Source organism: Mixophyes fleayi, chromosome 2 (genome assembly GCF_038048845.1).
Source record: "Mixophyes fleayi isolate aMixFle1 chromosome 2, aMixFle1.hap1, whole genome shotgun sequence".
Classification (NCBI taxonomy): Eukaryota; Metazoa; Chordata; class Amphibia; order Anura; family Limnodynastidae; genus Mixophyes; species Mixophyes fleayi.
Window position 1 is genome coordinate 150,128,038 of NC_134403.1, and position 27,932 is coordinate 150,155,969.

At 37.9% G+C, this 27,932-nt stretch overlaps 1 protein-coding gene across 6 annotated transcripts in view; it reads left to right on the plus strand.

Annotated features, from left to right (window-relative positions):
- Nucleotides 1-1,648: 1,648 nt before the first annotated feature.
- The window catches only part of TBC1D8 (TBC1 domain family member 8), an 86,262-nt gene continuing 59,978 nt past the window's right edge, over nucleotides 1,649-27,932 (plus strand). The window contains exons 1-2 of one of the 6 annotated variants that reach the window (XM_075200237.1): nucleotides 1,649-1,928; nucleotides 2,408-2,623. In XM_075200237.1, coding sequence (XP_075056338.1) covers nucleotides 2,497-2,623 — 127 coding nt within the window. In that variant the 5' untranslated portion in view covers nucleotides 1,649-1,928; nucleotides 2,408-2,496. The other 5 variants (XM_075200235.1, XM_075200232.1, XM_075200236.1 and 2 more) reach the window with 5 other exon arrangements.

The window sequence follows — 27,932 nt, forward strand, 5'->3', positions numbered from 1 at the left end:
GCCACACCCACTTGGCAAATGTCACTCCCACTTAGATGGGGTCCACCGATGCCCTGTCTCGCACAGGGCACTAAGATGTCTAGTTATGGCACTGCTTTTACTTTTAGCTTCCAATTAAAATATATTTCACATATTTTCCCCATTGTATACATTTACCTTTTTTTTTGTTTTACATGTATTATTGTGACACTTTCAACCTAGCACTATGACACACAAAAGTGTCCTGACAATGGGTTGCAATCATTGCACTAAACATTCTTATATTTAAAACATGTAGTGATTATGGAAAATCACCAGGTGGCGTATTTCAACATCAAATGTAGAAGTACTCGTCAAAAGGCTGAAATTACAATAGAGGTTAGTTCGATATATGCAAGTAGGGGACAAAAAATGGGGACACCAAGCACACTGACAAGATACAGCAAAGTTCCTCGTCACAACTTAGAATATTGGAAAAACAAATATAATGTGTACCATGTATAATTGAAAGAAGTGAAATATAATTGAATTCTCACCTATTTAAGGTGAGAAAATAAGGTGAGAAAATAAGGCAGAAGTGCAATACCTGTGGGTCTCACAAACTGTGTTTGAGGTCCCCTGTCAGTTATGCAGTGCCTGGGGTCTCAACAGTGGTTCATTAAAACGTTGTGGTCCCAATAAAAAAAAAAAGTTAGCACCATGAGTTTAGAAAGGAGCATTAATAATATTTATGACAAATATTTTGCAATTAATTTGCTATTCAGAATGGTAAGTTACTACCACTTTCCAAAAATTTTAATTGTAATATAGCAATCAGATATATCTTAAATGATAAAAAATAACAGTTTGCTGAAGGGGGAATTGTGTGATGAAGGGGACACTGATGGAGGAGCACAGTTTGATGAAGGAGGAACAGTGTGATGATGGGACAGACATATATGTTATTTGTTCCTCTTATTGATGTGGTTTTATAGCTATGAAGGGGCATATTTAACAATTACGGTGTTTTACACACGATCATTTTCATTCCTTATCACAATGAAAAGGAATGAAAAGATTGTGACTATTTATCAAAATTGTTGTTTTGGAACAGCAGTCACGTATACTAGCATCCCTATGAACACACAAGTGCCCTTATCTCCTATCTTCTCTGTGGTCACTATCGCTAAAGTGGCCACCAATGTGACACTGACCGGAGGGGAGAGTAGGTAAGCTGCACTGAGGGATCCAAAGATCCTTCTACAGCAATGCTATCCCCATAGGCTTTAATTTAGCCATCAGGCGCAAGTCTTTGATTTACAATACTTATTAAATCAGGGAAAATAGCTGTCCCCATAGCAAGCACTAACATTGACCTACTATTGGGTTTTTTTTATTGTGGGAGGAAATATGAGCACCAGACAAAAAAACCCATGCAAGCACACAGACATCATACAAACTCCAAACTGATAGTGCATAGGTCAGCATAGCACACAGAGTCCCAAACATTGTTAAGCAGCAATGAAAGCCACTTTGCCCAATCATGTTTACTGAATTTGATACTACTGCACATTTTTTTCCACAATAAGTATGAACTTGCAAAGCATAGAAAAAAGGGATAGATGTTAAACCTGCATCTAATAGAAGTGATTTTATTGTGCAGTTGGTCCATGCTAAAAAAAAATAAGGGTATTTCCAGTGACAAATCTTGAAGTCCGTGACTGTTCCTTGACATTAGAAACAGTTGGTAACTCTAAATTTCCGTTTACAGCTCAGTGCTGCAAGCAGATGAATGAAATCTTACTGATTGTGAAGAGAAGATTGTACGCGGGTATTGCAGTGAAATTACAGCTCTGAGGCCATCTAGAATACAAGGAAGGATCTGTATGGGGTTGGTTGGGGATGAACTTCCTCTCTGGATGCCGGAACTGTATTTGTAGTGTGGAGGAGAAGCAGCACAGATCCGGCAGGTAATATGTTTTCCAGGCAATAGATCTGCGAGAGGTTGATAACAACACAGCAGTACTGAGAGAGGTCTGTGTGACATGGAGAAAGGTTAAAGATTGATTGTCATCAATTCCTGATGTGTAGGGTCGTGAGTGGCATTAAAGTAATATCAGTAGTCGTCGGACAGCTGTGATTACAGTGCTCGGAGGTAGTGTTGATGGCAGAAGGATTGCCCAGCGCAGATGGTGGTGTTTCCGACTGGGTTTATGGACAGGGTATCTATGCAGTCCAGTGACAAGCGGGGAGGGGTGCAACCATCTCGGGAGTCTGGATTTGTATGTTACTGACACTGATGGGGGAGATGTGTATCCTGCAGTGCAGGGAGAGATCATTCATGGGATGTGTGAGAACAGAGTAACCCGCTATGGGCTGTAGAATATACTTAAGTGCGGGCAGTAGAAGCAGAGGGTGTGCATTAATTGCTTTTGTTCTCTACCTCCAGTCCCTGTGCTGAGCAAGTATTGCCCAGTGGTGGTGTGTACCGGGCAGCAGGACATGCTGCGGCTGTGACTACGGACACGGGCGGGCAGGATGTGGCTGAAGCCCGAGGAGGTTCTGCTGAAGAACGCGCTACGGCTATGGGTCACGCACAAGTCCAACCAGTACTTCATCCTGCAGCGCCGCCGCGGACATGGGGACAGCGCGGCCAAGTTCACTGGTGAGTGCAGACAGTATCCGGCACACGCACTTATATTTAATATAATGTAACAAAGGCCCAACCATTCAGTCTTTATATATGTCTTGTTTTAACAGAGAAACAGTATGGTTTGAAGTTTGCATAGTATATCCTTGTAAACGGGTGTAATTTATACTCGCTCTATAGCTATCTAGATACTTACACTAAAAATCTGTACCTTCATGAGAATACACTGTGCATTGTTCACAGTCTATACTGATAGCTGATTAAATTGTGCATATTATTATTATCTTTTATTTCTAAAACACCACCATATTATGCAACATTATGTAATATTGTTAGTGCTGCAAACAAATTACCTACAATGTGGTATATTTATGACCCCAGTGCTGTTCCTATCAATATGTATGGCTGCAAATCAATGATGCTGGTTAATTGAGTACTGAAAAGTTTGCCTAATTTTGCTCACACCTCAAACAATTTAAGATTTTGGGTCTGAAATTGCTACATAGCCTCATCACACCAGGCTTCAGTGGCACTTAATATAGAATTGTATCTCTCCCATTAAGTACATATATAAAGAATTGTCTTAAAGCTAAAGTAGTCTTTGCCAGAAAATATTTAAAAACATATTTATTAGTCAAGACTGTAACATGAGCAAGCGTTACTGCTTTGTTGTTCATTCTATGGTGTCTATTTTACATGAGCCTACATCGGGTCCGTTGCATTGCCGCTTTAAGTTTGCAAGTTGCGGTTGAAAGTGACGTAATTTTCAAGTGTCGGGTTCTCCTCACATCGGAACTGTGGTGTGTCTGTGTTTTTGACATGTCGGTGTGTTATGATTCGGATTCTTTATGTCTGTGTAAACACTGTCAGTGTTTACAGCACAGTTAAACTGACTACCACCGCTATTTATCATGGCCAGCTATATATCTGCGTTAATCAACATTTTGTATTTATCCTAGTGATACAGAATGTTGTACAGCTGCTATGTAATATGCTCTGGAAAGACTCCCCTCCTCCATGATGTTTTTGTGCCAACGAAAGGAGGAAGTGGCACTGCTAAAGTTGGTAGATGCTCAATGATGGTAGATGCACCAGTGTTATGAAACTGGTAGGGATCCAGAGAGGCTTCAGCTGGATCCCATGGTAAAGTGAAGTCATGAAAAAGCCTTGCTATTCACCGCCTAATTGCGCAGTCCTCATAGGTCTGTGATCACAGCGGTAAGCGCTGGTAAATTGATTAAGGGCAGAGAAATCTCTGGTTTCTCCGGCATTAACATTAAATAAATCGCATGAAGACCTGTGATGGTCATCTGTGGTGAAAACTGCCCTTTTCTCTATAGTTTTGGCTCATCGTAGGATAATAAATAAACCCTATGTTTGTTTATTTGACTATATCACCCTCAGATGTGACTGTAAATATTGCTAATTTATATTGCTTCTAATTTTGCTGGGAATGCTTGTGGTATTACCATATTCTGGGAACTCAGATTTTTAAAGCAACCAGATGAATGTGACTACATGTCTAAGTTTGGATATCGGTATTGTGTTACACCACTTTCCGTCCACTGTCTGTCAGAAGCTGCCTATGTATATGGATTGCATGCTATACTGTAAAACCACACACAGGCCTGTCAGTTAATATTGTCTTGCATTATTATTAAAATAAAACTCTGCACACAATTAAATGAGCTTCTGCATATTGGCAAAAACAGAAAAATACTATAACAAGTTTACAACACAACTACAGTATACAAATTGGAAATTGTTCTGCAGGCAACAAATGTATCATCGGTGATATGGATTAGCTCAAAATATCATTTTTTCAGTGTAATTTTAGAGGCTCTGAATAATCTTCATGTTGTAGCATTTCAGCTGTTTAGATATATTTAAATACCACAGAAAGGCATTATTACTTAGTCATGTATAAATATAACTTTTGCTTATTGCTCTTAAGACTGTTTTTATAGTATATTTTAGTGGTATAATGTTTATATGTATTGTTGTACATCACATTCCACTGTGTATTTTGCTTTTTTACACCTTGAGAACTTTAGACAGTTGTTTGGTAAGCTGCTTTTAAATGCTTACAGTAGTACTGGTATGCTCCTAGTTATATAAAGCCATTGTCGCTGTTAATTGATTTTAGAAACTGTTAAGCCTTGTTTTAGTCCATGCATGGATCTAATACTCTATGATCTAGTGATCATTCTTCCATGAGTCACATCATTAATGGTTCAATAGACATTAATTACTATATAATGGAGGCAGTTTATACTGGTATATTAGGCTATTTTATTTCACTCTGTGTTCTCATCCGTGTAGTTTAATTTAACTCAAACCATTTTCTATATTATATTTCAAAGAAATGTCCTAGTTAGTACTGTCTTGTTTGATTTTATAAAGATAACCATCTTCTGAACTCTGTAAAGGATTATTTTAATTTTTTTCTACAATGATTATGGTTTTACATAGCAGAACAATGTAGCAGACAGTATATTGCAAATACATGAAATATTGCTTGTTTTTAATATTGGTACAATTTGGCCATATATTAATGCTGCCTATTTTATAACATGTTTTATTCTGACAATTTACCAAATTGAATCAAATCATGCAGTCATATTTTTCTTATATTATTCTATCTAATGTTTGTCTTAGGTGCTGTAGATAACCTTAAGAAAGTTATGCCTATCACCACTATTAAAAAAAGAAAACTTATGAATAAGTAGGCCATCCACTCCTTGATCCTCTCCATTCTCTCTGTGTTTTTCCCTGGTTTTCTGCTCTCTACTTTTGCAATCACACATTTATTGTCTCACATAATGGTGTAACCTCCTGTCTCTCCCATTTTAAGTGATATTACATCAAGGCTCTGTCCTAGGTCTCCTTCTGTTTTCAATCTACTGTAAGCTCCTGTGACTTCCAGTGCAATCTCCATGTGTTGATACTCAAATGTGTCTCTTTACTCCACATCTTACTCCTTCCTTACCATGTTGTATTTCTGATTTCTTAACTGTAATATCAGCTTGGATGTCTCAAACCATCTTAAAGTTGACTTAGCAAAAACCGGATTTTTCATCACTATTAACAAAATATTTCTCACACGCTTCTCATGTTAGGGTTCTTGGGATCATCCCCTCATATCCAATCACTAACCATATCTTTAAAATACTCTAGTTTCTAAAACAAAATGCTAGCTTGCTTCTTGCACTTATTATATCTCGGCTTTACTCCTGTAGCTCGTTTCTAACTTTCCTTTCCCTTCTCAGACTTTCCCCATTGCAGTCCATTATGAATGCCGCTGTTAAGCTTATTCACCTCTCCAACCACGACAATCTCAGCTGACTCCCTCTACCAATCACTAAATAGCCTTCCTCTAATGATAAGGTTTTAATTGAAAATATTCTTTTTATTTTACAAAGATCTCCACCTTTCAGCTCCATCCTACATATACATCTTCATCTTAATATACTAAGCCACACTTTTCACTTGTATCAAGACCTGTGGCTCAACACCACTTTTGTTTGCGCCTCACACTGAAATCTACAGTACTTTTTTTAGGATTGACTCTTCTCAATTAGAAGCTCCATGTTCTTTTAGACTGGCTGCAAGGTTTGTAACCTTGAGCAATCACTCATCTTTTCCGAGAAGCTTGCTTCTGCTTCTTAAACTATCCCATTCCCACTTTCAGATTCAACCTGCTTGACCACATCTTGTGTCCCTCTTATTTCCCTGTTTTAGATTGTAAGCTCTAATGAACTGGGCCTTTTGTTTGTTTTTTACATATCTGTATACCCGGTCTGTTGGGTGAGAAGAGAATGAAGGGATGTTTTTCTTACACAGTTTGCAGGGGGTAACCTAGCTGCCTGATCTTTGCTGGCACCACTAAGTCTGATATTACATCAGATCTTTAGCATCCGGATGTAATATGTTCTCTAAATTTGGATTTAATACAATAAAAACTTAACAAAATTCACATAGAGCTGTTATTTCATAAATTACTTGCTGTTACATTATTCAGATAAGAAACCTATCTCTCTAAGACACCATATGAAAGGCCCCCTCCTGTGCATTCAGGCTAAAAAGATGTGGTCACTCAGATGAAAAGACTTAAGTAGCATGGGACGTCCTTTATAAAAGTTACAAAACAAATCGTGACATACTGTCTCAGAAATCATTACATTTCCAATACAAAAATCGGTACATTTGCAATGATATGCATTGGCACACTGCGCCACTACTTAAAATACATATATAAGTAATCCAGCCACAATCATACGATTGAAAATTTAATGGCATATTTATCTTTCTTTATAGAAATTATTTAATCTCTTTGTGTGTGATCCTGTGCATTAAACAGACCTCCTTCCTCTTACAACTTAGGTTTTATCCCAGTGTTAGTAATCCAACTTTCTAGCTAACTGGAGAAAATTCAATGTTCTCTTTTTATGTTGTGTTTGTGCTTCTTGTTCAACCACAGATGCTGCTTCTGCCAGTTAGATTTTTCTAACAATCATTTGCACATATGGAATCCTTTTACAATTATTATGTCATTTTTCTGTCTGGTAAGAAAGAGTACTTGGCTTATTCTTACAGAGGTGTGTGCTATATACTGTATATATTAATTACATACCTCTGTAAATCCAGCTGTTACTTTTGGATGTAGGGTTTTTGATAAGTTACTCCATTAAGAATGCATCCATCATTCTTTGTACTATGATGAACAAATTGAATCTTAGTTTGCATTTTTACCGCTCCTATAATATGCTCTATTAGTCCAGACATGAGTTACTTCTTCCCAGAGTCCTCTGTGTTATTATCATGTGGCTAGGGACATGACCTCTACATCTGGTGATAGATGTTAGATTCAAGCTTTAAATTGCTATACCAGTTAGTAGCCATAGCCCTGAATTTTAATGGTCTTTAGTATATCCTTTTACTGTAATTCTAAAGCATAGTTTTTATGTTTTAATATGATTTTTTTTTTTATCTCCTTTGCATGTGAAGCAATTTCATATGCTCTTTCACACACAAGTTTTGCTGTATTGTGCTTGGTGTGTTACAACTTGTACATGATGTAATAGGCTTTTTTCAATACTAATTTCTCTAATTACATATGATTTATGCAACATGACATTCAAAAAGGAATTAACAGCCATTTTATGAAGCACAAATACAACCTGATCCATTGCGAAAAATGGAACAGAATGCAAAGGATTACATGCACATCAGAAAACCATAGTGTGCAGACCTTCTAGATTTTGTGTTTATACATTTCAAATTTCCCTAACTGAGAGTAAATAGTCCCCTTGACCTCACACTTTCCGTCTTTCACACTGAAAGTTGAAAGTGCATTCACTCAAAATGCTTTATGTATTTCCTCCTAAATTCCCCACTTAATAGCGAAGGGGAAGTTGCCGAGTAGAAGCAAGTAGTGTTCTTTACACTGTGCAAGCACAAAAAGACATTCAAGCGTATCTCATCCCCATGTAAAATCAGATTGGTATCAAATAATAGTACCAACAAAAAATAATTTTCTTGTAAACTGGGTGATAATTTACGTTTCAGGTTTCCCTTTTTATTCCTGTCATTGAAACAGCAGCATCTTTTGTCATTGCTGAAATAACTGCTTTATTTTATTCCTTCATATAAAAGCTGAATAACTAGAAGTGTAAGCCATTCTGTAAAGCAGCTGACATGGTATTTGTTTGGGAATTACTGTTGAATTAAAAGATGACAGATCCACTTTGAAATATTGTTTCATCTTACAGTTTTAAAGAGAAGGATACATCCAGAAGGCTGATTAGCAGCTTGCCATTGATTCATCATTATCATCAACATTTATTTATATAGCGCCAGCAAATTCCGTAGCGCTTTACAATATGGAACAAACATTAATAAAACAATACTGGGTAATACAGACAGAGAGGTAAGCGAACCATTCATCAATTGAATAGCGATGTGAACTTCATTCTTCGTTAAATCAGAAGCAGGAAAAAAACTTTTTTTTTTCTTTTTCTTTCTTGTGTCATATTAAAATCTCTTTTAGACTCAAAGCTGAAAGTCCAAATTGTTATATTGTTTGTTTATATTTTTAGTTTTTTCTGAGCAAAAACGACTGCCCAAAGATGCAGAGTTTTGTGGTACATTACAAAAAAAACAATGACGAGGGAGAGTATGCTAGGCAGGAAGGATGAGATATCAGATTTATATTTCAGGGATGTTTTTGGAAGGTGATAGATTCCAGTAAAAATGGAAGCAAACCTGTCCAACTAGGTTTTTGAAAGTTTGTTCCTGAACAAAAAATAATGACTGGCTCTTCTTTTTACGTGATTTTCCTGTGTGTAGAATACACCGGAATGGTTATAGATGCATCAGTAGTTTTGGCACCCTATAATGTTTCTAGTTGTAATGTTAGAATTATGGCTTATGCAGTAGGAGGGCATATTTACATGGATAACTGACAGCACTCTTGGGGAGTTTGAAAGGTATAGAACTATTGTTATGTGTTGATGGGGAACGGCCAGGGTTTCATTCAGTACAGTTATGCCAAGGAAAGAAGCATACTGAAGTACATTTCTGATTACCCCAACTGTTGGATTACTGGAGCTTGGGTAGATTGTTTCCAACACTCCCTCCACCAACAATTGCTATGAAGTTGATGGAAGATAACAGGAACTCACAGGAGCGTGTTAGATTTTGTCATGTAGTAGCATTGTTTCCAGGTAGAATGTTCCCCCTTCTCTTCATCTCTTGTATAATTTTTACTGGGGAGAGATTGGGGGAGATTCAGTTGCTGATGAGGAAAACAGCAAATTATGTGATGTTAATGCAAATAAAACCTATCAATGGTTTGGTGACATTACAAACCATTGATAGGTTACATGTGGGATAATCGTACTCCATAGTCTACGGCAGCGGTCAGCAATCGTTTTCTATCAGTGTGCCAGCAAAAATATTTTCAAGCCCAGGCTCATCAGTTGCGTGTGTGTGTGTATATAATATATATTGGTCAAAGAGTGCTGCTATAAAGTGGTATGCCATACACCACCACTTTGACTGTTTTGATTGAATATTAAATTCCACTCACTTACATTATCCATACCGCCACTTCTAAATTTCCACTTCATCCACTGTGTATATATATATTTATATATCATTTAATTGTTTCTTATTTTATCACGCTAATATCATTATAATGGGACCAACAAATAAACATATTCATGTTATGCCATACAATATGCCATGTCATACAGTAGTGCCCCGAATCATATTATGCCTCAAACCGGTGCCCACAAGTTTTATGCAACATAGCTGTGCCTCCAGCTAATATCATCCCTCACGGTTATGCACCTAGGCAATGTTATCCCTCATACCTTTCCTGATCTTCTGTTCCACGAGAGCTGCTTCACTAAAGTAGCCGAAGATGACTGAAAGAGAGCTGCTGCAAATGCCCACAGCTCCGTTTCGGCCATCTTTGGCCATTTTAGTGACGCAGCCGCACAGCTTAGCGTGTCAGACAGAAGTGGTCCGCATGCCACCGCTGGCCCCTGGTCTACGCGATGGCAGCAGATATTTGAAGTGTGCTACATCTGTACATTGACTTTCTCCTCAGATTTCTCCCATATATTGTCTCCTCTCTACTGGTTCTCCCATTTTATTCTCTCTCCTAGGTCTCTTGCACCTGCAACCTCTGCAGATATATATGTATAATCGACAGCATTTCCATGGAAGACTACAAGTGTTGTGTTTTTTTGTTTGTTTGTTTTTTAAAGTGCTGTGATCAGTTAAATATTTGTGTTCCCAGGGCCAGATTAAAGGCTGTATCGGCCTGGATCTGAAAGGGCTAATTGTGAGCAGCATCGTGCTGCTGGAGGGTGTGTGGCTAGCATAATGGAGGGCATGGATAGCATCCCCCTCCAACCAGCTCCATCAACCTCTCCCCTTCCCTTTCATGATGCATTCACCACTAACTTGTTTGTGCAGCATTTAAGGAAATATTTACAGCTTTTCAGTAGACAACTTACACTCAAAACTTCAGCATTAATTTCATGACTTTTAAACATTCTCTTCTTTCCCCAGCCCCTATCCCCTTTACATGTGACATCATGCAGGAGGTGTGCCCATATAATAATCTGTTTTATGACCCTGTGTACACGAAACTAACGTATCGTCTCCTAAAATGTAACATAGGTTTAATATTCCATTAAAGAGAATATGAATTTACACACACGGATATATGGAACAAAAATAAGTTAGATAAATTATTTAGGAATATACTGGACCCCTCGCTTTTCCAGGTAAGGCATGTATTAATGCTTGATACAGGTCATGTGCTTCTATTAGCTACACCATTGTACAAGTTTTCAAATATGAATCATGTAGAGCAATGCTTTGATGTATGTTGGTTTTTATATAAATCATAATGCACTTGGAGGTACCACAACTATTGTTTATAATATTCACTGCATCTGTGCAGGCCATAAACTATAGGTGACATGTTAATCTTATCTTATAGCTGGGTCCTAGGTCTCTACATAAACAATCCCAGCTGACATACAGCAGATTTCCAAAGGGCCCCCAGCTATATTAAACATTGGTTTATTTGCAGACGGCTGTCACAAGGTTGAAACCACTTTGGGTGCGACCAGGACCATATATATATATATATATATATATCTCCTTCCATAATCATGACACTAGCATATATACTTTAAATATATTATCGTTATATGTTATTACATTGGCTTGAACACTTTATGATACTATATAGGTTTATTATCTGCAGTAACCTGGAATTTCTAAGCAAAAAGTAATCCTCTTCTTGCTATTCCATTAAACCCCGTGTGACACACTTATGCCTGGATCATGACAATGCTACTTTTATATGTGACGGTTGTTTTTGAGCTTCAGTTTTTATGTATAGCTTGTGGATGATGGACATGGTGTCAGTGGCTATAATACAACTAAGATGTAAAATCAAACAAGCCTTGGGGTGAAGGGTTAAGAATGAAAAGGTAGGATAGGTATTGTAAAAACAAAGTACCCCTCCCCCAGGTGAGAACCTTGTCAGCAAATGCAAAACATGAAGGCTATTTATGCAGCTATATAGAAGTATCAACTTCAAAGAACAAGTCTTCATATTTAATATTTTTTGAAATCCATGTGCCACTCCATACTCGGGGGTTTGCACAAACCTTGTAAATTATAGATACCAACTGTAGTCACATGTCTCTTGGAATGATATTGGATATTGTTGTAACTCCAGCATATTTGATATGTAAATGTGCAGGAGGTTATGACTGTTGTATTGAAGTGGGAGTTATGTTCCTGGGATATGTCTGAGAAAAGTTAAGAAAGGTCAAAACTTTTGGTATCTTTTTGAGCAAACCATAGTTGACACCCAGGGGACATTTTCTCCCACCTATTTTCATATACTCTTCCCCTCTGAATGCCATCCCATTTCAGGTTGTTTAAAAAAAACCTGTGTGTGAAGCAGGGGGTCAGCTCTTGGGGTCTCATTCTAATTGAGGGACTGTCCATCTCTTCTGCCAGGCATACAGAATATTATACGCAAGTTTATTTTCTGTAATTTCATCCCATTTGTTTTTATAACTGTTATGCATTGTTTTCATATCCAAATGCCCTGTACCTTTGTATTTCAAATAAAAACTAAGTTTTGCTCTTGAGACTCTAACAAATCCATTAGCCTTTTATGAACAGCATTGCATAACCATGTTAACCTTTTGAATGCTGATGTGTGAATTGTTAATGCATTTTAGATCATATAAATGATGGCAATAAAAATGTAATTGAAATCAGTTCAGCGCATTAAAGGCAATATATGCCTTGTACATACACCAACTGGAAATATTCTTGCATAGACTTTGTTTTCAAGTCTGAAAACCAAAACATGACCTCTTATTTGTTTATACTTCTGTTTTGTATAAATCTCAAGCTTCCCTGAAATTCTAGTGCTCATGTAGCTTTGAGGTTTGCTGGAAGACGTATTTCCTTTGGAATTTTGTGCTTCTGCTTCTTGGAATTATGGTACATCAACTTTTTACACTTGCTTGGATTTTATTGTGTGGTGTTTTTTCCTTTTTACATATACTCCAGTATGTGCTCAGTTGGCAGGGAGTCTTAATGTTTCCACTCCCATTATTTATCAGTGCTGAATGAGGAAGTAAAACAAAGTGCAGAGTTTCCTATGGCAATCCTTTTCCCTGCTGCTAAAAGTACTTGACGCTTATACGTCACTGCATGTCTACCAGAAGTGTAAATTGGTAACATATATAAGTACAAGTATGTTGTTTTTTTTGGGGGGGATTGCTACAGTCATATATATATATTCTTCTGTTCAACCTGCTTACATATACACGTTAGCAATTATCTGGACAAATATTTGATTTTAGAGTGAATATCCCATGTACTGGCAGAAGCTCATTTGCCTCTAAGAAACTTTCTGTAATATTGTCAAACTGAGATGTGTCAGCTTTGGCAAGAAGGATTATAAAAAGATTGTCACAGGATTTTCCAAGACATTTTAGCAGGAAGATCAAGACAAAGAGCCAGGAGAGAAGAGTTTTATAGCTTTTTTTTGCCCCCAAGAATGATTTGTGTGTTTACTGTATTTTGCTATTACTCAGGCTCTCTTGTTTTTTTTTTTTAATGTTACATTTTTTAAAATGATGTCACACTGCGTTTTATACCACTGCATTTTATATTGTTTCCCAACAACTGCATTTCTTCATGAAAAGTTTTCCATGAGGCAGAGCTATTTGCATTATCTGCTCACATCAATGATTTCCACCCTCTATGTCTGGAATTCCTGATTGCAGCTGGCAGCGACAGCCGTGGAGTGTAGAGTCAGGGCAAGCAAGCTTTTTGTTCAGTTTATGGCCCCGCGATGTGTACATATAACATTCAAAATTGATTGCTGTTGGTTCTTCCATGTAATCAAAGCAAATCCCATTGATGTCAGAAGAGATTTGGTACTGACAGCTAGGCTAGCTATCCTGCATTATGGTTGAATCTACTATCCAAAGTATAGCATCACTATTCGATTCATGCTGACTTAGCAGTAACTGCTGTTGTTGTTGTTGCTAATCCAGTTTTCATTGGATCTATTAGTAACAAAAATAAAGTGACTTTATTAGAAGTTTTGACTTAGTGTTATTAAAATTTCAGATACATATTTTATTTTTGTCTGTTTAACCTAGCTAATGACCAGAAAATAAAAAAGCTGCCTCTTTCATAATATTAGCAAGAGAACCAGCTGTGTATTAAAGGAATATTTAAGCAAAATAAAGGCAATGATTTAACATGAATGTGTTACAAATTCTCACATGGAAGGAGTGTCCGTATATATTTTACAACATCAAAGAGGAGAATTGACATACATGTTATAGAAGAACATTAAAAACCAAGCCTATTTTGCACATATGCAAGCTGGCAAGTCAGCTCACACTTGCGCAGGTTGACCCCAGATTGGTTGGTAGCCAGTATAGCCTGGGAGCTGACTGCCTCGGTGATTGTTTCTACTTAAATTGGGCGAATAAAGATTTTCTATTGCTGTGATAAGCAGCAATAGAAAATACTCCATACAACCCAATATTTATAACTAATCTCTTAATCTTGACAGCATTATTGTGATCATGTTTAACATGTGGTGTCGCTGGTATGTAGCACAACTCCAGGGTATAAAGGCTTATACCCACTTTTATTGCTAGTAATATGCATATATATGGGTCTGACACTACAGACTATTGTTTCTAGTTTCACCTCACTCACATGCGATGATACTAGTATTCTGTTTGCATCCTGATTTTGGGAATGCATCGTGTTTTATTTATTTCCGTTTAATAAGGGTAAACACGTTGGGGAAGTCTACACTGATCCACAAACAATAGGAAATGTGACCATGTGATATTCTTAATCGCATAAAAAAATGCTACTTTATAGGGTATGTAGCCTTAGCAGTACAGAAGCTCCTCCACCATGTGTTATAGCATGTTGGTCATTTGTGGGTTGTACCAACTGTGTGAAAATAATAAAAGACAGAATGATAGTACCATGTATTTTTTTTTTTCTGCTCCTTTTTCTCTTCTATGATCCAAATAATAAAAAAGTAATTAAAAAAAAAAGTCTATACTACTTGGGTAAGAAACCAAGCTATATTACTTTCTCTCTGTCTCTCACAGCTTAAGCAGTTAAAAGTGTTTCCCACTATAACATAGTCCTTTAGTGTGGTATCTGGTCTGGCCCAGACCTCTGGCAGGGTAAGGGTTTCATGTTATGAACAGACAGTGCTCACTATAGGCTAATTTTGGTTGTTACCAAACGCATCCATTCAAATGTGGCAAAAGGAATATGACGACTCTTCAGACTCTATTGTGTTTTCCTCTGCTTAGACCAGTCCAGGTTTTGTTCTTTTTACAACACTATGTGCAGTTGTTTAAGTATATATTTTCTGTAAACACTAATAAAGCATATTGAGACAGTTTTTCTGTATTTTGAGTATACAATTAAGATTTGCTCTGTTTCTCATGAGACATTAAATACTTTTGCAGTATCTATATCTGGTTCATTTTAATTTAATCAGTAACTGTTCATTTAGTTATATATATATATATATATATTTTTTTTTATTTTTTTTTAATGGGTAGATCTCTTATGATTTCTCTTTTTATTGTGCACATTTCTATTTTTTAGGGGGTTAAATGTTTTAAATAGACCCTAAGGGGCAATTTTGCAAATACAGTACAATCCCTTCGTTGTTTGTCCAAATAGCACTTACCTGTCCTGAAGGTTCTGCCGTCTTTAATAGCATTAGCAAACCCTCTGTTTATGGCCAGACCCCATCATCTTGCCCATGCCATCTGATTAAAACAGAGCAGTGCAAAATCTGTTTAGGTTACTCAGTTCAAAGATGTTACAAACCCAACGGAGGGGGACAGCTGTAAGCAGAGGATTAGGTAGTGCCGTCACCAGGAAGTGCTAGTATATACAGAAAACCATTACATTTTCGCACTGTGCATGCTCAAAACGTAAACTATGTAACTGCGACTATTCAGACTAGCGACTTTTTGGCACTTACGATTCCTTACATCTGAAGAGACAAGATGGGAGAGGAAAGGGGTGTTCTAATGTAGGCAATGTAAGTAAGAGCGTGTTAGAGCATTTCAGATGGATTCAGACTAGAACATAGTCTTTTTTCGTTTTTATTCGATGGTGGTCTATAGCAGGTTTAAATAGCGGATGATGTTTAAAATCTAAACTAGCGAACAACTTGTAATTCGTGATTTGCAAATGATTCACAGACTCTTATTGAGACATTAGTAGTCACTCGGCCATAGATTAGGACCGTGATGGGCAAACTACGGCCCGCGGGCCAGATCCGGCCCACTTAGAGGTTCTATCCGGCCCGCCAATATTTTAAAAAATTTCATCAAAATATGCATAAAATTATTAGGGCCAACCCTGTGTGTCAGAACCTTCATTTTTATGCCTTCCCAGCCATTTCCTTCATTACACTTCATCCTCCTTTCTAAAAGGACACTTCGTATGTCAATCACTCAAACACCTGCCCGCCCCCTAACTGCTGAAAGTCATGTGAGAAGAGATGGGCTGGGCCATATGCTAAGGCGGATTTCGATTGGCTGCTGTGTTGTCAGTTAGTGGCTCACCAGAAATACGGATCTGCAACAACCTGCTGAAAGAAGTGCTGTGTCTGTACCATCGCTGCACTTATAGAGGTAACACTGCTATATAACACCCTCCCGTCCCATTCAAAACATTTGTATTATATATTTTGATATTTGAGTTTTTTTAATAAATTATATTGGCCCCCTAAAGTTTTTTTTTTTTTATTTGGCCCGCTACTGAAAAAGTTTGCCCATCACTGGATTAGGATTTTTCCGATTGTATTGTAGCAAAAATAAAAAAATATGTCTAGGACTTGTTTCTATTGTATTAGCTTGGTTATTCAAGTGTGAATTATGCTTCATAGCAACTGTATATAATGTACAAATCCTTTTAATTTATACATGTTAGCATGTTGGATGTAAGTGTGTGAGAGTGTGTCTGTTGTTAAGCAGGCACATTTGCTACTCATTCAGACCTGGATGCATCATCAATTCTGAATTCAGTGTACATACACTTGCATGTGACTTTTTCAATCACAAGTTATGCTTCCGCTTGCGTTCCACTCTGAATCGGGTCCATATAGTTTACTTTCCACATTTAACCCTTAAGAAGAAAAACATCAAGAGTGAAGTTAGCCTTTAAGCACAGTACTATCCGTTATGAATATTGTAAGTAATATACAAAAGAAACATTTCACAATTAATGTAAAATGGTCTAAGAAAATTAGGAAGAGTAAATAAAGTATAGATTAACCATTTTACATATGGCCCTCTACAGGAGCTAGAGCAAAGAATGTGCCCAATCTTCTTTCCTCCATGAATGCCTCTAATATAGATAGAAGTTAAAGACCATGGGGAAGTTTCCCTTTACAAGGCAGCGCCGCTTTAAATTTAAGCGCTGAAGACGGCGAACTCGCGGGAGTTCAACAATCTGGAGGTTAATACATTTACCCCCATATCTACTAATGTCAAGGGGTTGAATATCCCTGAAAAAAAACCATTTCAAATTATTACATTCCCTTAGTCCCTTCACAGAGAAAAAAATTGACATAACCTTTGTCTAGGAAACTCATTTTAAAGATTCAGCGCCCCCCTTACTAAGTAATCCTCACTTCCCCTAGGTTTATTGTTGTAATAATCCTGAAAGCAAATCAAAAGGAGCTGCAATCCTTCTTTTTTTTTTTTTTTCCTAAATGTCTCCTACTCGCATCAATTGTATATTTTCAGCTGGGAGAAAATTTGGGAGTTTCTTGTAAAAGGAATAATTTTTAATTAAATGTACACATTTGGCCATCTCTATGTACCAAATTGTAACCAACTCTATAGCCTATCCGTATGTTTCTCTGCAGCTGGAAAGCATTTTGGTAGTTGGTGGAGACTTTAATTAAGTTTTTGATTCTCTCAAAGACTCCTTAAATTCAGCAAATTTAATATACTAGAAAGGTGAGGAGAGTATTCCCCCACCTGGCTGGCTGACACATGGAAGCTCCTTCACCAAGATGTAAAAGAGTACACATGCACACTCCACATACAGCAGAATAGATTATTTCTTACTAGGACATAGGCATCTCCATTTACTATCTGATGCTAAGATAGGACAAATCACATGGTCAGACCCTGCCCCAATCTACATTACTATTTCTATAGTTGACCACCTTGTAGAGACTGAACTTGGCACCTTAATGAGACCCTTAAACAAGATGTTTATTGTTTAACCCAATTGGAGGGCCCATAAATGTGTAATAAGTGGGAGGTATATTCAGTGGGGAACATTCCACAAGCGGCAAAAGGAAGCCCAGTAAGAGTCACTGTTCTTCTAAGATCTTGAAACAAGCCATAAGGGCACCGTGTCCCAGTCAGTATACGAGGAATTAAAGGAGACAAGGGCAGCCTTGAACAAGCTATTGGATGACAGAGCGAAATTGGCCTTTTGTAAATGTAGAAATGAATATATTCGATAGGGGGAATCAACCTGTTAAGATGTAGTAAGAGCCCAAAATTTCTTGATATATATCTATTAAATCAAAGATACAACAGGTGGACAGGGATATTGCCAAGGCCTTCCTCTTGTATTACACAAAGCTATATAACATTTTTTTTTTTAAATAAAGTTTATTCAGATTTTTGTCAAAAATAAACGGTACAGCATTTGTTATGGTCAAACAATTCATAACAATATTAACAAGAGTTTGCAACACAGGTGAGGCATAGAACTCGGAGCCACCATAAACGTAGTGGTCCGCAGGAGTAGTAATGTGCAGGTAAACGAGAGTCAAAAGAGATATGGTTATGAAATATCCGGGGTACCATGAGGGGAAGCAGGAGAGGGGGAAAGGGAGAGGAAATAGTGGAAGTGGAAAATAGAGGAGAGGCAGTTTGGGGGGGGGGGGGAGGAGGGAATGTTAGTAAGGGGAAGAGCAAAGAAGAAGGAGGAAGGGGAAGCAGAGCCTAGCAAGACTTGGCGCTAACAATTACTAAAGTACATTATTTTCATTCTTTAAGAAAGGGAATGTGTAGCAGAGAAGTGATCTTGCCACCTGTGCCATGTGGAGAGAAATTTGTAGGGGCGATCATTAACTACACTAGTCATGTGCTCTAGGTTGTGTATTTGCCAAACACTTTGAATAAGTTCCGAAACAGAAGGGCACTCTGATTGTTTCCATTTCTTGGCTATTAAGCATCTGGCTGCGGTTAGGATATGGCCCGGAAGTAACCACATAATTTTATGGGTGTCAGGGGGTAGTCGAGGGAGGAGAAAGTATGAAAGATGGAATGGAGATCTTAGATTAGACACTTTATAAATAAGGTCGGCTACCTCCTTCCAGAAGGGGATGATTTTCGGGCAGCTCCACCAGATGTGGGACAGGGAACCACGCTGGCCACAGAAGCGCCAGCAGAGGTCCGAAGATGCCGGGTAGATTGTTTTCAGTCTGGGTGGGACTAAATACCACCGGAACAATAGTTTGTAGGAGTTTTCTTTTATATTTGTACAGATGGAGGATTTGGCGACAGCCTCGCGTATCTCAGTCCATTCCTCAGGATCCAGAGACTCGGCCATCTCCTCCTCCCAGCGGAGCTCATGAGTCTCCTTGTCAGGCAGATTATGATTCAATAGTAGAGAATAAAAAGTAGATATCAAGCCTTTAGAAGACGTTTTGTTTTTACAGAAGGTTTCTAGGGGGGAGCGATTGTGAGGAGCACGAGGGTCTATTAAGGAGGAGAAAATGTGACGAATTTGAAGATATTGGTAAAACACGGAGGACGAGAGATGGAAACGCTTACGAAGATCAGCAAAAGTCGGAAAAAAACCCATTGGGACAATATCGGAAAGAAACAAAATATTCTGTTTTGTCCATTGGGAGAAAGATTTCGGGTTGACCCCTGGAGGGAAAGAGGGGTTATGCCATAGAGGGAACATCCGCTTGGGGTTAGACAAGAGTTTAAAAGTGCGTGTGCTATATCTCCATATTTCAATAGAGAAACGAACTGTAGGGGGGAGGGAGAGCAGGGGAGGAAGGTCCTTCGGGTCTAGCCAGAACAAAATACTGGGAGATAGCATCTGGAGGAGGTCAGCCTCTGTGTTGACCCAAAGCCTAGTTTGGGGGGGGGAGAATGAGAAAGAACGGCTTGGGTGAGGTGTGACGCCAGGTAGTATTTATGGAGGCACGGTAGCCCTAAACCACCGTTCCGGGCGTGACGAAAGAGAACTTTGAGGCGAACTCTAGGACGACGGCCAGACCATATAAATTGTGAGATGCTAACTATATAACATTTTATCCCCCTCACTCAGGAGGACCTGCAAACAAGGAAAATGAAACTAACTCAATATCTCAAAATATGTGGCTTCCTTAAGATCTCAGAAGCAGCACAAATATCTCTAGAACAACCGTTTACTAGCCAAAAACTGAAAGAATCCATTTAAACACCTCTCCTTGGTAAGAGTCCTGGTTCAGTTGTAATTTCCAGTTCTTATTATAGAACATTTAAAGACAAATGAACCCCTACAAGCTTTCAATGAGGCCTTTTATGAATCTCATTTTTTTTAAAAAAAAAACTCATTAGAAGCTTACATCACTGTGATCCCTAATGAAGAAGGATCCCTCCCAATGCTCTAGCTATAGACCCATATCTTAATATCATTGTTAAGCTTTATGCAAAGGTAATTGTCAATAGACTTAAGCCTCTCTTGTTAGATATTGTTCAGTGACCAGGCCAGTTTTGTCCCAGGCCGCAAAGCCTGTGTCAACACTACAAAGGTCATAGATCTTCTTCAATAGAGCTTGGATCACAAGGCCCAGGCTCTGATTTATCTACTAATGCAGAAAAGGCTTTTCAGTGGATTGGCAATTAATGACTGGAGTACCTGGGCTTGGGTTCTTTCTGCCTTCTCCAGAATCAGGATTAATGGTGGTCTTTCAGACCCAGTCCATATCTCGAATGGCACTAGACTAGACTGTCCTTTGTCTCTTTTGATTTTTGTATTATGTATTTCGCCCTCGCCAGATCTATTCGTCTTAACGGTAATATCAAGTTTCTTTTTCTTTCTACAAAGGAATATTAATTAGCATTGTTTGCAGATGATATTCTTGACATCCCGACCTGCCCCACCACAGCTCTACCAATTATTGTAGATTAATTCAGGGCAACTCTCCAATTTTCAGATCAATCATACTAAATCGGTGATCCTCAACTTGAACATCCCCGAAAGTGTGGCTCCACGTCTCCAATACGCCTTCTGTTTCCCCTTGCATCTGTCTCAGATTTGATACCTGGGTTTTGTATTGTCCTCATATATTTACAAGCTTTTCAGCTGTAATGTCCTGCCGCTCTTGCACAAGGTCACGAAAGACCTCAAGCAATGGAAAATTCAGAAATTCTTCTGGTTGGGAATTAAATAGTTAAAATTGTAAAAATTAATATTCTCTCAAGGATTCTTTGTTTATGCAAGTGGTCCCGATTAAGGTAAGATACCCAGGTGTAGACATGACTTATTATATAGACGTAAAGATAGAGGAATAAAACTACCCCTGTTCTCCTGGTAACACAACACTATAATGCAGAGTTTTGGACTGGACACAATTGGGAAGGGTGTGGAGGGTTGGGCAGGGTGCAAACCAATGGACGAATACAGAAATCTTAATTTTCAAAGGCCTACAATTGGGCCCACTCTAAAGTGTTGAAGAATTATTTCTTCTCCCCTCACCCTCACCATTATCATACACAATCCAGATTTCCCTCTAGGAATTCAACCTGGCACATTAGAAGTATCAACAAAATATATAACTTAGTCCGGTACTGAAATGACTGCTCAGACTCGGTACCAACGCTGGGGATCTGCACCCCAAAAATAGATAAATATAACAACCAAAGTGTGCGGTGGTATGTTCGAGTCTGCCACAAAAACACTCATGCACAAAGTATATAATTTAAAAATAGTTTATTCTAACATATAAAAAAACCATATTAGGTACAACCAATGTGGGCTGTTATCGGTGCCAAACCAATTAATAGCAAGGTAGGTGCACCTACCCGCCAACCAGATATTATGTATACCAGTCCAGCAACTATATAAGAGCCGTTCCACTCTATAAGTGTAGAGATTGTGATATGATTTTCACGGGATATCCAAACCCTAATGTTAGGGATAATAGTATGGAGAATACAGTGATGTATTTGGGAGGTCCAACTCTGGAATAACTCGTGAGATCCAATACGGAATGTCAAAGGTAACAAAAAGTCTCTTATCAATTAGGCGATGTATTACAAGACCGGTACCTTGATATGTACTATGTACTGTGTACCCTGTGTGTATATATATATATATATATATATATATATATATAATGTGGAGGAACAACTAAGTGTATGTATACTTTGTATGCTTTAACAAGAGAACATCACCACATATGAAAAATGTCAACTTGGAAATATATGTAGATCTTTGTCTGTGTATATATATATATATATATATATATATATATATATATATATATATATATATATATATATATATATATATATATATATATATATATATGCTTTTTCTAATGGATATAATATCCTCTACAAGTATAGGGGCGAAACACTCATGCACGAATTACAAAGGGTTAATTTTTTACCAGGTGTTAATTGTCTGCAATTTGCTGTGGTCTTAAAAGACGACCGAAGTCAGTGTGAAACTTATCTCTGAGGAAATCGCCTATATGGGGATGAAACGCGTCAGATGAACAGCAAACAATTTTAAATTATTCTTGTGGACTTTGGATCAGTGCCTATACCAGTGCATCTTTCTACTAACCGTTCACCTTTATACTTCTGGTGAGTCCCGGAGGAGACGGGGACGCACTCCTATGACGTCAGTCACCAGCGGGACCGCACGCTAGTGTTTGGAGTTGATGTGGTGAGATTAAGAGCTATACACGGAGCTCCGTATAATATCTACATCTAGAAGAGGAGGATCCATTTCGGGTACACAGTACATAGTACATATCAAGGTACTGGTCTTGTAATACATCGCCTAATTGGTAAGAGACTTTTTGTTACCTTTGACATTCCGTATTGCATCTCACCAGTTATTCCGGAGTTGGACCTCCCAAATACATCACTGTATTCTCTATACTATTATCCCTAACATTAGGGTTTGGATATCCCGTGAAAATCATATCACAATCTCTACACTTATAGAGTGGAACGGCTCTTATATAGTTGCTGGACTGGTATACATAATATCTGGTTGGCGGGTAGGTGCACCTACCTCGCTATTAATTGGTTTGGCACCGATAACAGCCCACATTGGTTGTACCTAATATGGTTTTTTTATATGTTAGAATAAACTATTTTTAAATTATATACTTTGTGCATGAGTGTTTTTGTGGCAGACTCGGACATACCACCGCACACTTTGGTTGGCACATTAGAAGCATGGACTAGGGCAGGAGTTAGACGCATGGGCCTGCTGGTGGGCAGGGAGGACCTCTGTTCATTCTCCGAGATTTGTGAGTTTACTTTGACACCTTAGTAACATTGGGTCTTTCAGAAAATTAGACCTTTCTTATCAAATACCGGTCAACTACCTTATTTCAAGAGGGATCTCGCAACTTTTCAGTCATTAATCATATCCGCTTTTGGTACTAGTTACTTCTGAAAGACTTGTCTCACTCCACATCCCGATTTGTTGGAGATTGGAACAGAGATTTTCCCAGACCTTTAGTGGACTAAATGGACAAAAGTATTTCAAATCTCTCTTGCATGTTCTTCATTGTGGAGACACAATTTACAAATTTGTGAGGATATTCTAGGATCCCTTGTCTGCTACATAATTTTTTTTACCTACTGTACCTGCTTCCTGCTTGAGATCTCATCTCTGGGAACCTTCCTCCATATATGGTGGAATTGTCCAAAGTTCCCTGCATATTAGTAAACAATGCTTAGTTTCTCAAAGGATACCAGTAGACTTCAGTTCTGTCTCCTAACTCTTCCCTCCCCGACAAGAAGTCCCTTCTGAAATATTTAAATAATGCAGCTAAGGCACTTATTCAGTTACATGGGAAATCCCCCTCACCTCCTTCCGTTAAGTTGTGGTGTAGTCGTATAGATTTTTTCTGTCCATGGATGAAATCACCTTGGCGGCAATAGATTCACAATGGCTATACTTTAAGGGGGGAATTCAATTCCCCCCGAATTAGCACAGCGTTAAAACTATTACTGTTATTACCGTAATAACGCGCAAGTCACGTTACTTTTACCCATCACGCGGCCAATTGAATACCCCTCCCTCAAAATACATTCACCTACAAATCTTATTTTACATCTCAATCTTGGACCCCCTAGGAGACAGCTGGTAAGTTGATCCTGCTATCTCAGATGAAATTTAACAAATTCTCCAGACTGAGTAGCGTGTTACCATGTAACCTCTGAGTTCATACCATTTCCCCCCTACCCCAGTTTGCTTTACCTTGTTCATCTCTCCCATCCTCAAACCTCCTCCCCCTTCTAGTTTGTTCAGATTTATTCTTTCGTGTTTTTTGCTTTTATTTTTCCTTAAGAGTTACTTTAATGGTGTGCTTGTTAAAGGGCAAATGCGACATAGGAAATCGTAAACATTCTTCTGTTTCAAATATTTTGCCTGATTTAATTCCTTTACGCTTTGTAACCTTTTGTTTGGAAAATGGAAAATTAAGACTATTAAAAAAAAAAAAAAAGATTTTTTTCAAGCAAGTAAATACTTTTTTTCCTAGGGAAAAGGTTAACAATTGTAAAACTGTCTGGTTTCTGGTGTGCTTATTCTGTATAGGTAACACGTGGACCACATAGTAAACTCTAGACAGATACTCAGACTTGTTTGTGTAAACTTGTGCCTAGAGTTGGAACTGTAACTATTGAACTTCGTACATTTTTACTGCATGATTTTTCTTGTGTTTTATGAAATGCAGCACGTCTTGTGTCTGTTAACCTGGCAAAGCAGCCTGACACAGGGTTGTACTACCAACAATTGCGGTCTGGAATTTGAATTCCAAGCTTTTCTTTTGATCAGTGATAACAAGATAAGTACACTTAAACACTAGTTATATTGTTGTGATATAGAGCAATGGAGGATTGCTGTGCAGGTACTTTGAAGTTTCAAATATTATATTTAACTGAATAATTCTGTCACATACTGGGAGACAATCATGCGTACTGTGGTGATTTAGGTTTGTATTGACAATGCTTGTTATATGTATGATATATTACTATTTTTTATTTTTTTTAATTTCCTAGAATTCTTTGTTCTTGGAATAGAATGATTTATCAGTAAGCTGGTGAAATCATGCATGTGTTTAACAGATACCTTCTAATAAAAATGAGAGCAGAACTCATTGGCACCATATGAAAGCTTAAATGGGAAGTTGAATTGAAGGGAAAAAATTAAATGTACAGATTTTTTCTGGGGTGGGAGGTGGGGAGGAATAAATGTGCAACATAGGCGCATTTGTTCTGTTGATAAATATAACTTCATTCCTGTATATAACACAGCATTTATTTTTTTTGTTGGACTAAGGATATTTGAATGAATTTAGGGTATTTTGTGGTTGAGTTAAAAAAATGAAAGTATTTTTTTAGATTTGGCTCTAGTTCTTGAGATAATGGATACCTTCAATTAATAGGGAACTTATCCATAACAGAAGCATGTGGGAAACTATCAGAACATTCTAGAAGGTGGGAAACGCAAATATTTTAGTTATGCGATGATTCTAGAATATTCCCCCTCTGCATAAAAGTGATCAGTCACCCAACCAGCAGTCAGTTGGCAGTGGCATAGTATTATAGTATCATGTGATAGTAGGGCAAAGCAAGATCATTGAAAATGAGTGACATGGGCTTTAAGAGAAACAATATTTTAGAGAAACAATATACGTGTAGCGAACAGCATTATGAGCCATGGGTTGACGAGATGACAATAATTTTTTCACCACTCCATATCAAGCTGGGACTAATGAAACAATTTAAGACCTTGGACAAATATGGCGATTGCTACCAATACATTTGTATTCTTTGGAATCTTTGATGGCCCTCAAATTCGAAAATTTATCAAGGATTCTAATTTCACAACATTTGTGAATGGTGTTAAAGCTTCTGCCTGGTGCAGTTATGTCTCAGTTGTCAAGAGCCTCTTGGGTAACCACAAAGCAGACAGTTGCCAAGAACTAATGCAAAACATGCTCACAAACTTAAAAAATGTGGGTACTAATATGAGCATAAAGGTACACTTTCTCTTTAGCCAATTACACAGGTTTCTGGATAATATTGATGATTTTTAGTGAGTAACAAGGAGAGAGGTTTCATCAGGATATAAAGGTGGTAGAGGAAAGTAATCAAGGCAGATGGGACAGACACATGATGGCTGACTATTACTGGAGCCTCCATCGTGATTGATAAGCCACATAAAATAAAATTGTACAGTGTTTTACTATGCATTAATTGTAATTATCCAAATCAACTTACTATGTTTATCAGTTTATTAGTTTACTGTGTTTGTCCCCAATTGTAAAACGCTACGGAATATGTTGGCGCGATATAAATAAATGATGATGATCTGTAATTCTACCGAATAAAATGCCATTATGTATTTTGTGTATTTACTTTTGTATGATTTGTTATGCACGTTTTGTCGCTATCCAGTAACGATTATCGAATCTCTATTTGTGTTTCCAAAGTACAAAGTAATTTATTATCCAAAAGTAGCAGAATAATTCAAGCGAAATAAAAATAAGTACAGCCGTTACTTATCGCAGGCGCCCTGGATCCAGTGAACAGTCATTCAGGTCTGAAGGCTGTGGTCAAAGAAGACTGGTCACTAGCTCCAGAGCCCCTGCTTATATGCAGTCAGTGAATATAGTAAAACAATGCAGATGGTGTGGCTTGCTTCTATTGGTCCAGGCTTCAGGAAGGTCCAGGATGTTGCAGGTCATAGGCCAGTTCAAACCAAAATATCCAAAGGTGGGGGGTCATCTCTCCAGGGGATGTGCTCCGACTTTCCCGCCAAGAATCCAGTTTCAACTAGTCTATTAGCATTTTACAGTTGGTATCACTTTAAACATTTATTCCCTAACATCAATAACTAGAGTATGCAATGTGCGATCTCTTCAGCTAATGAACCGGACAGCTGCTGATGAATAGGGGATTAAAATGATACTAAACATGACACAGTTCCTGCAACCTGAACCTTGAGTTTCACTAACATGCATATAACTTATAATATTAAATACTGCTATTTTTTTACATAAATAACTATGTGTTGCAACTACAATTAATGTGTACTAATTATAAATGTGTGTGTTTGTGTGAAAGTGTATAAAAGTTTAAAAACTGTTATTGCCACGTGTTGTGGCTGGATACGCCCTTCCATGCCGTAGCATGCTCTATGCATATTTTCAGACAGACAACCAAGTTTGCTCGATATTGATTGAAATTACTTTATCCAATTTGCTGACTTCGACATATTTGAAACAATTTCAGCGCAGTTTGTAAGTAGGTTCTGTCTGATCATTAAACATTTTTGCATTTTTTATGTTTTTGAATGGGCCACCAATTATCTGAAAAATTAGAGCCAATGTCCTATTCATAATCAGTACATCTAAGTAACCCAAATATCGCTCTGTTATGATTGCCAATAAAATGAGTGTTGACCAAAGTAAAGGTTTAGTTATTTACACTCCCTAAACATTTTTGTTCACTCATGTATATGGTGATTGGTCAATGACTGCTGTGTTATCTGGGTGAGTTAAGCAGTTTGAACTATGTAACTTGAAGAGTTATTCGTGCTGCCCAGTTCAAACACAATAATGAATTTGTAACGCATAGGTGGGGGCTGGGCATATAAAACCGCATATGCCTGGCTCCCTGCAAATGAAAAGTCTATGCAAAACGTTACATGATAGATACACAATTAGGAGATAATGGATAGCTGTATTTCACACATCTAACACCTTCCCCACAAAGGAATGCTGCTGACCTAGCCATACTGAAAAGTTCTAAGTCCACAGAACCAAGCATACATATCGGCCTTGATAAAGACCACAATGTTGAACCGCGTCGGCGGCCATCTGTTCCTCCCCATCAGAGAAATTAGACATCAACCTCTCCAGTTCCTGTCACCCTGAATGTTTGTTCTGTGATATTACATCTGTCACTTCTGGTAG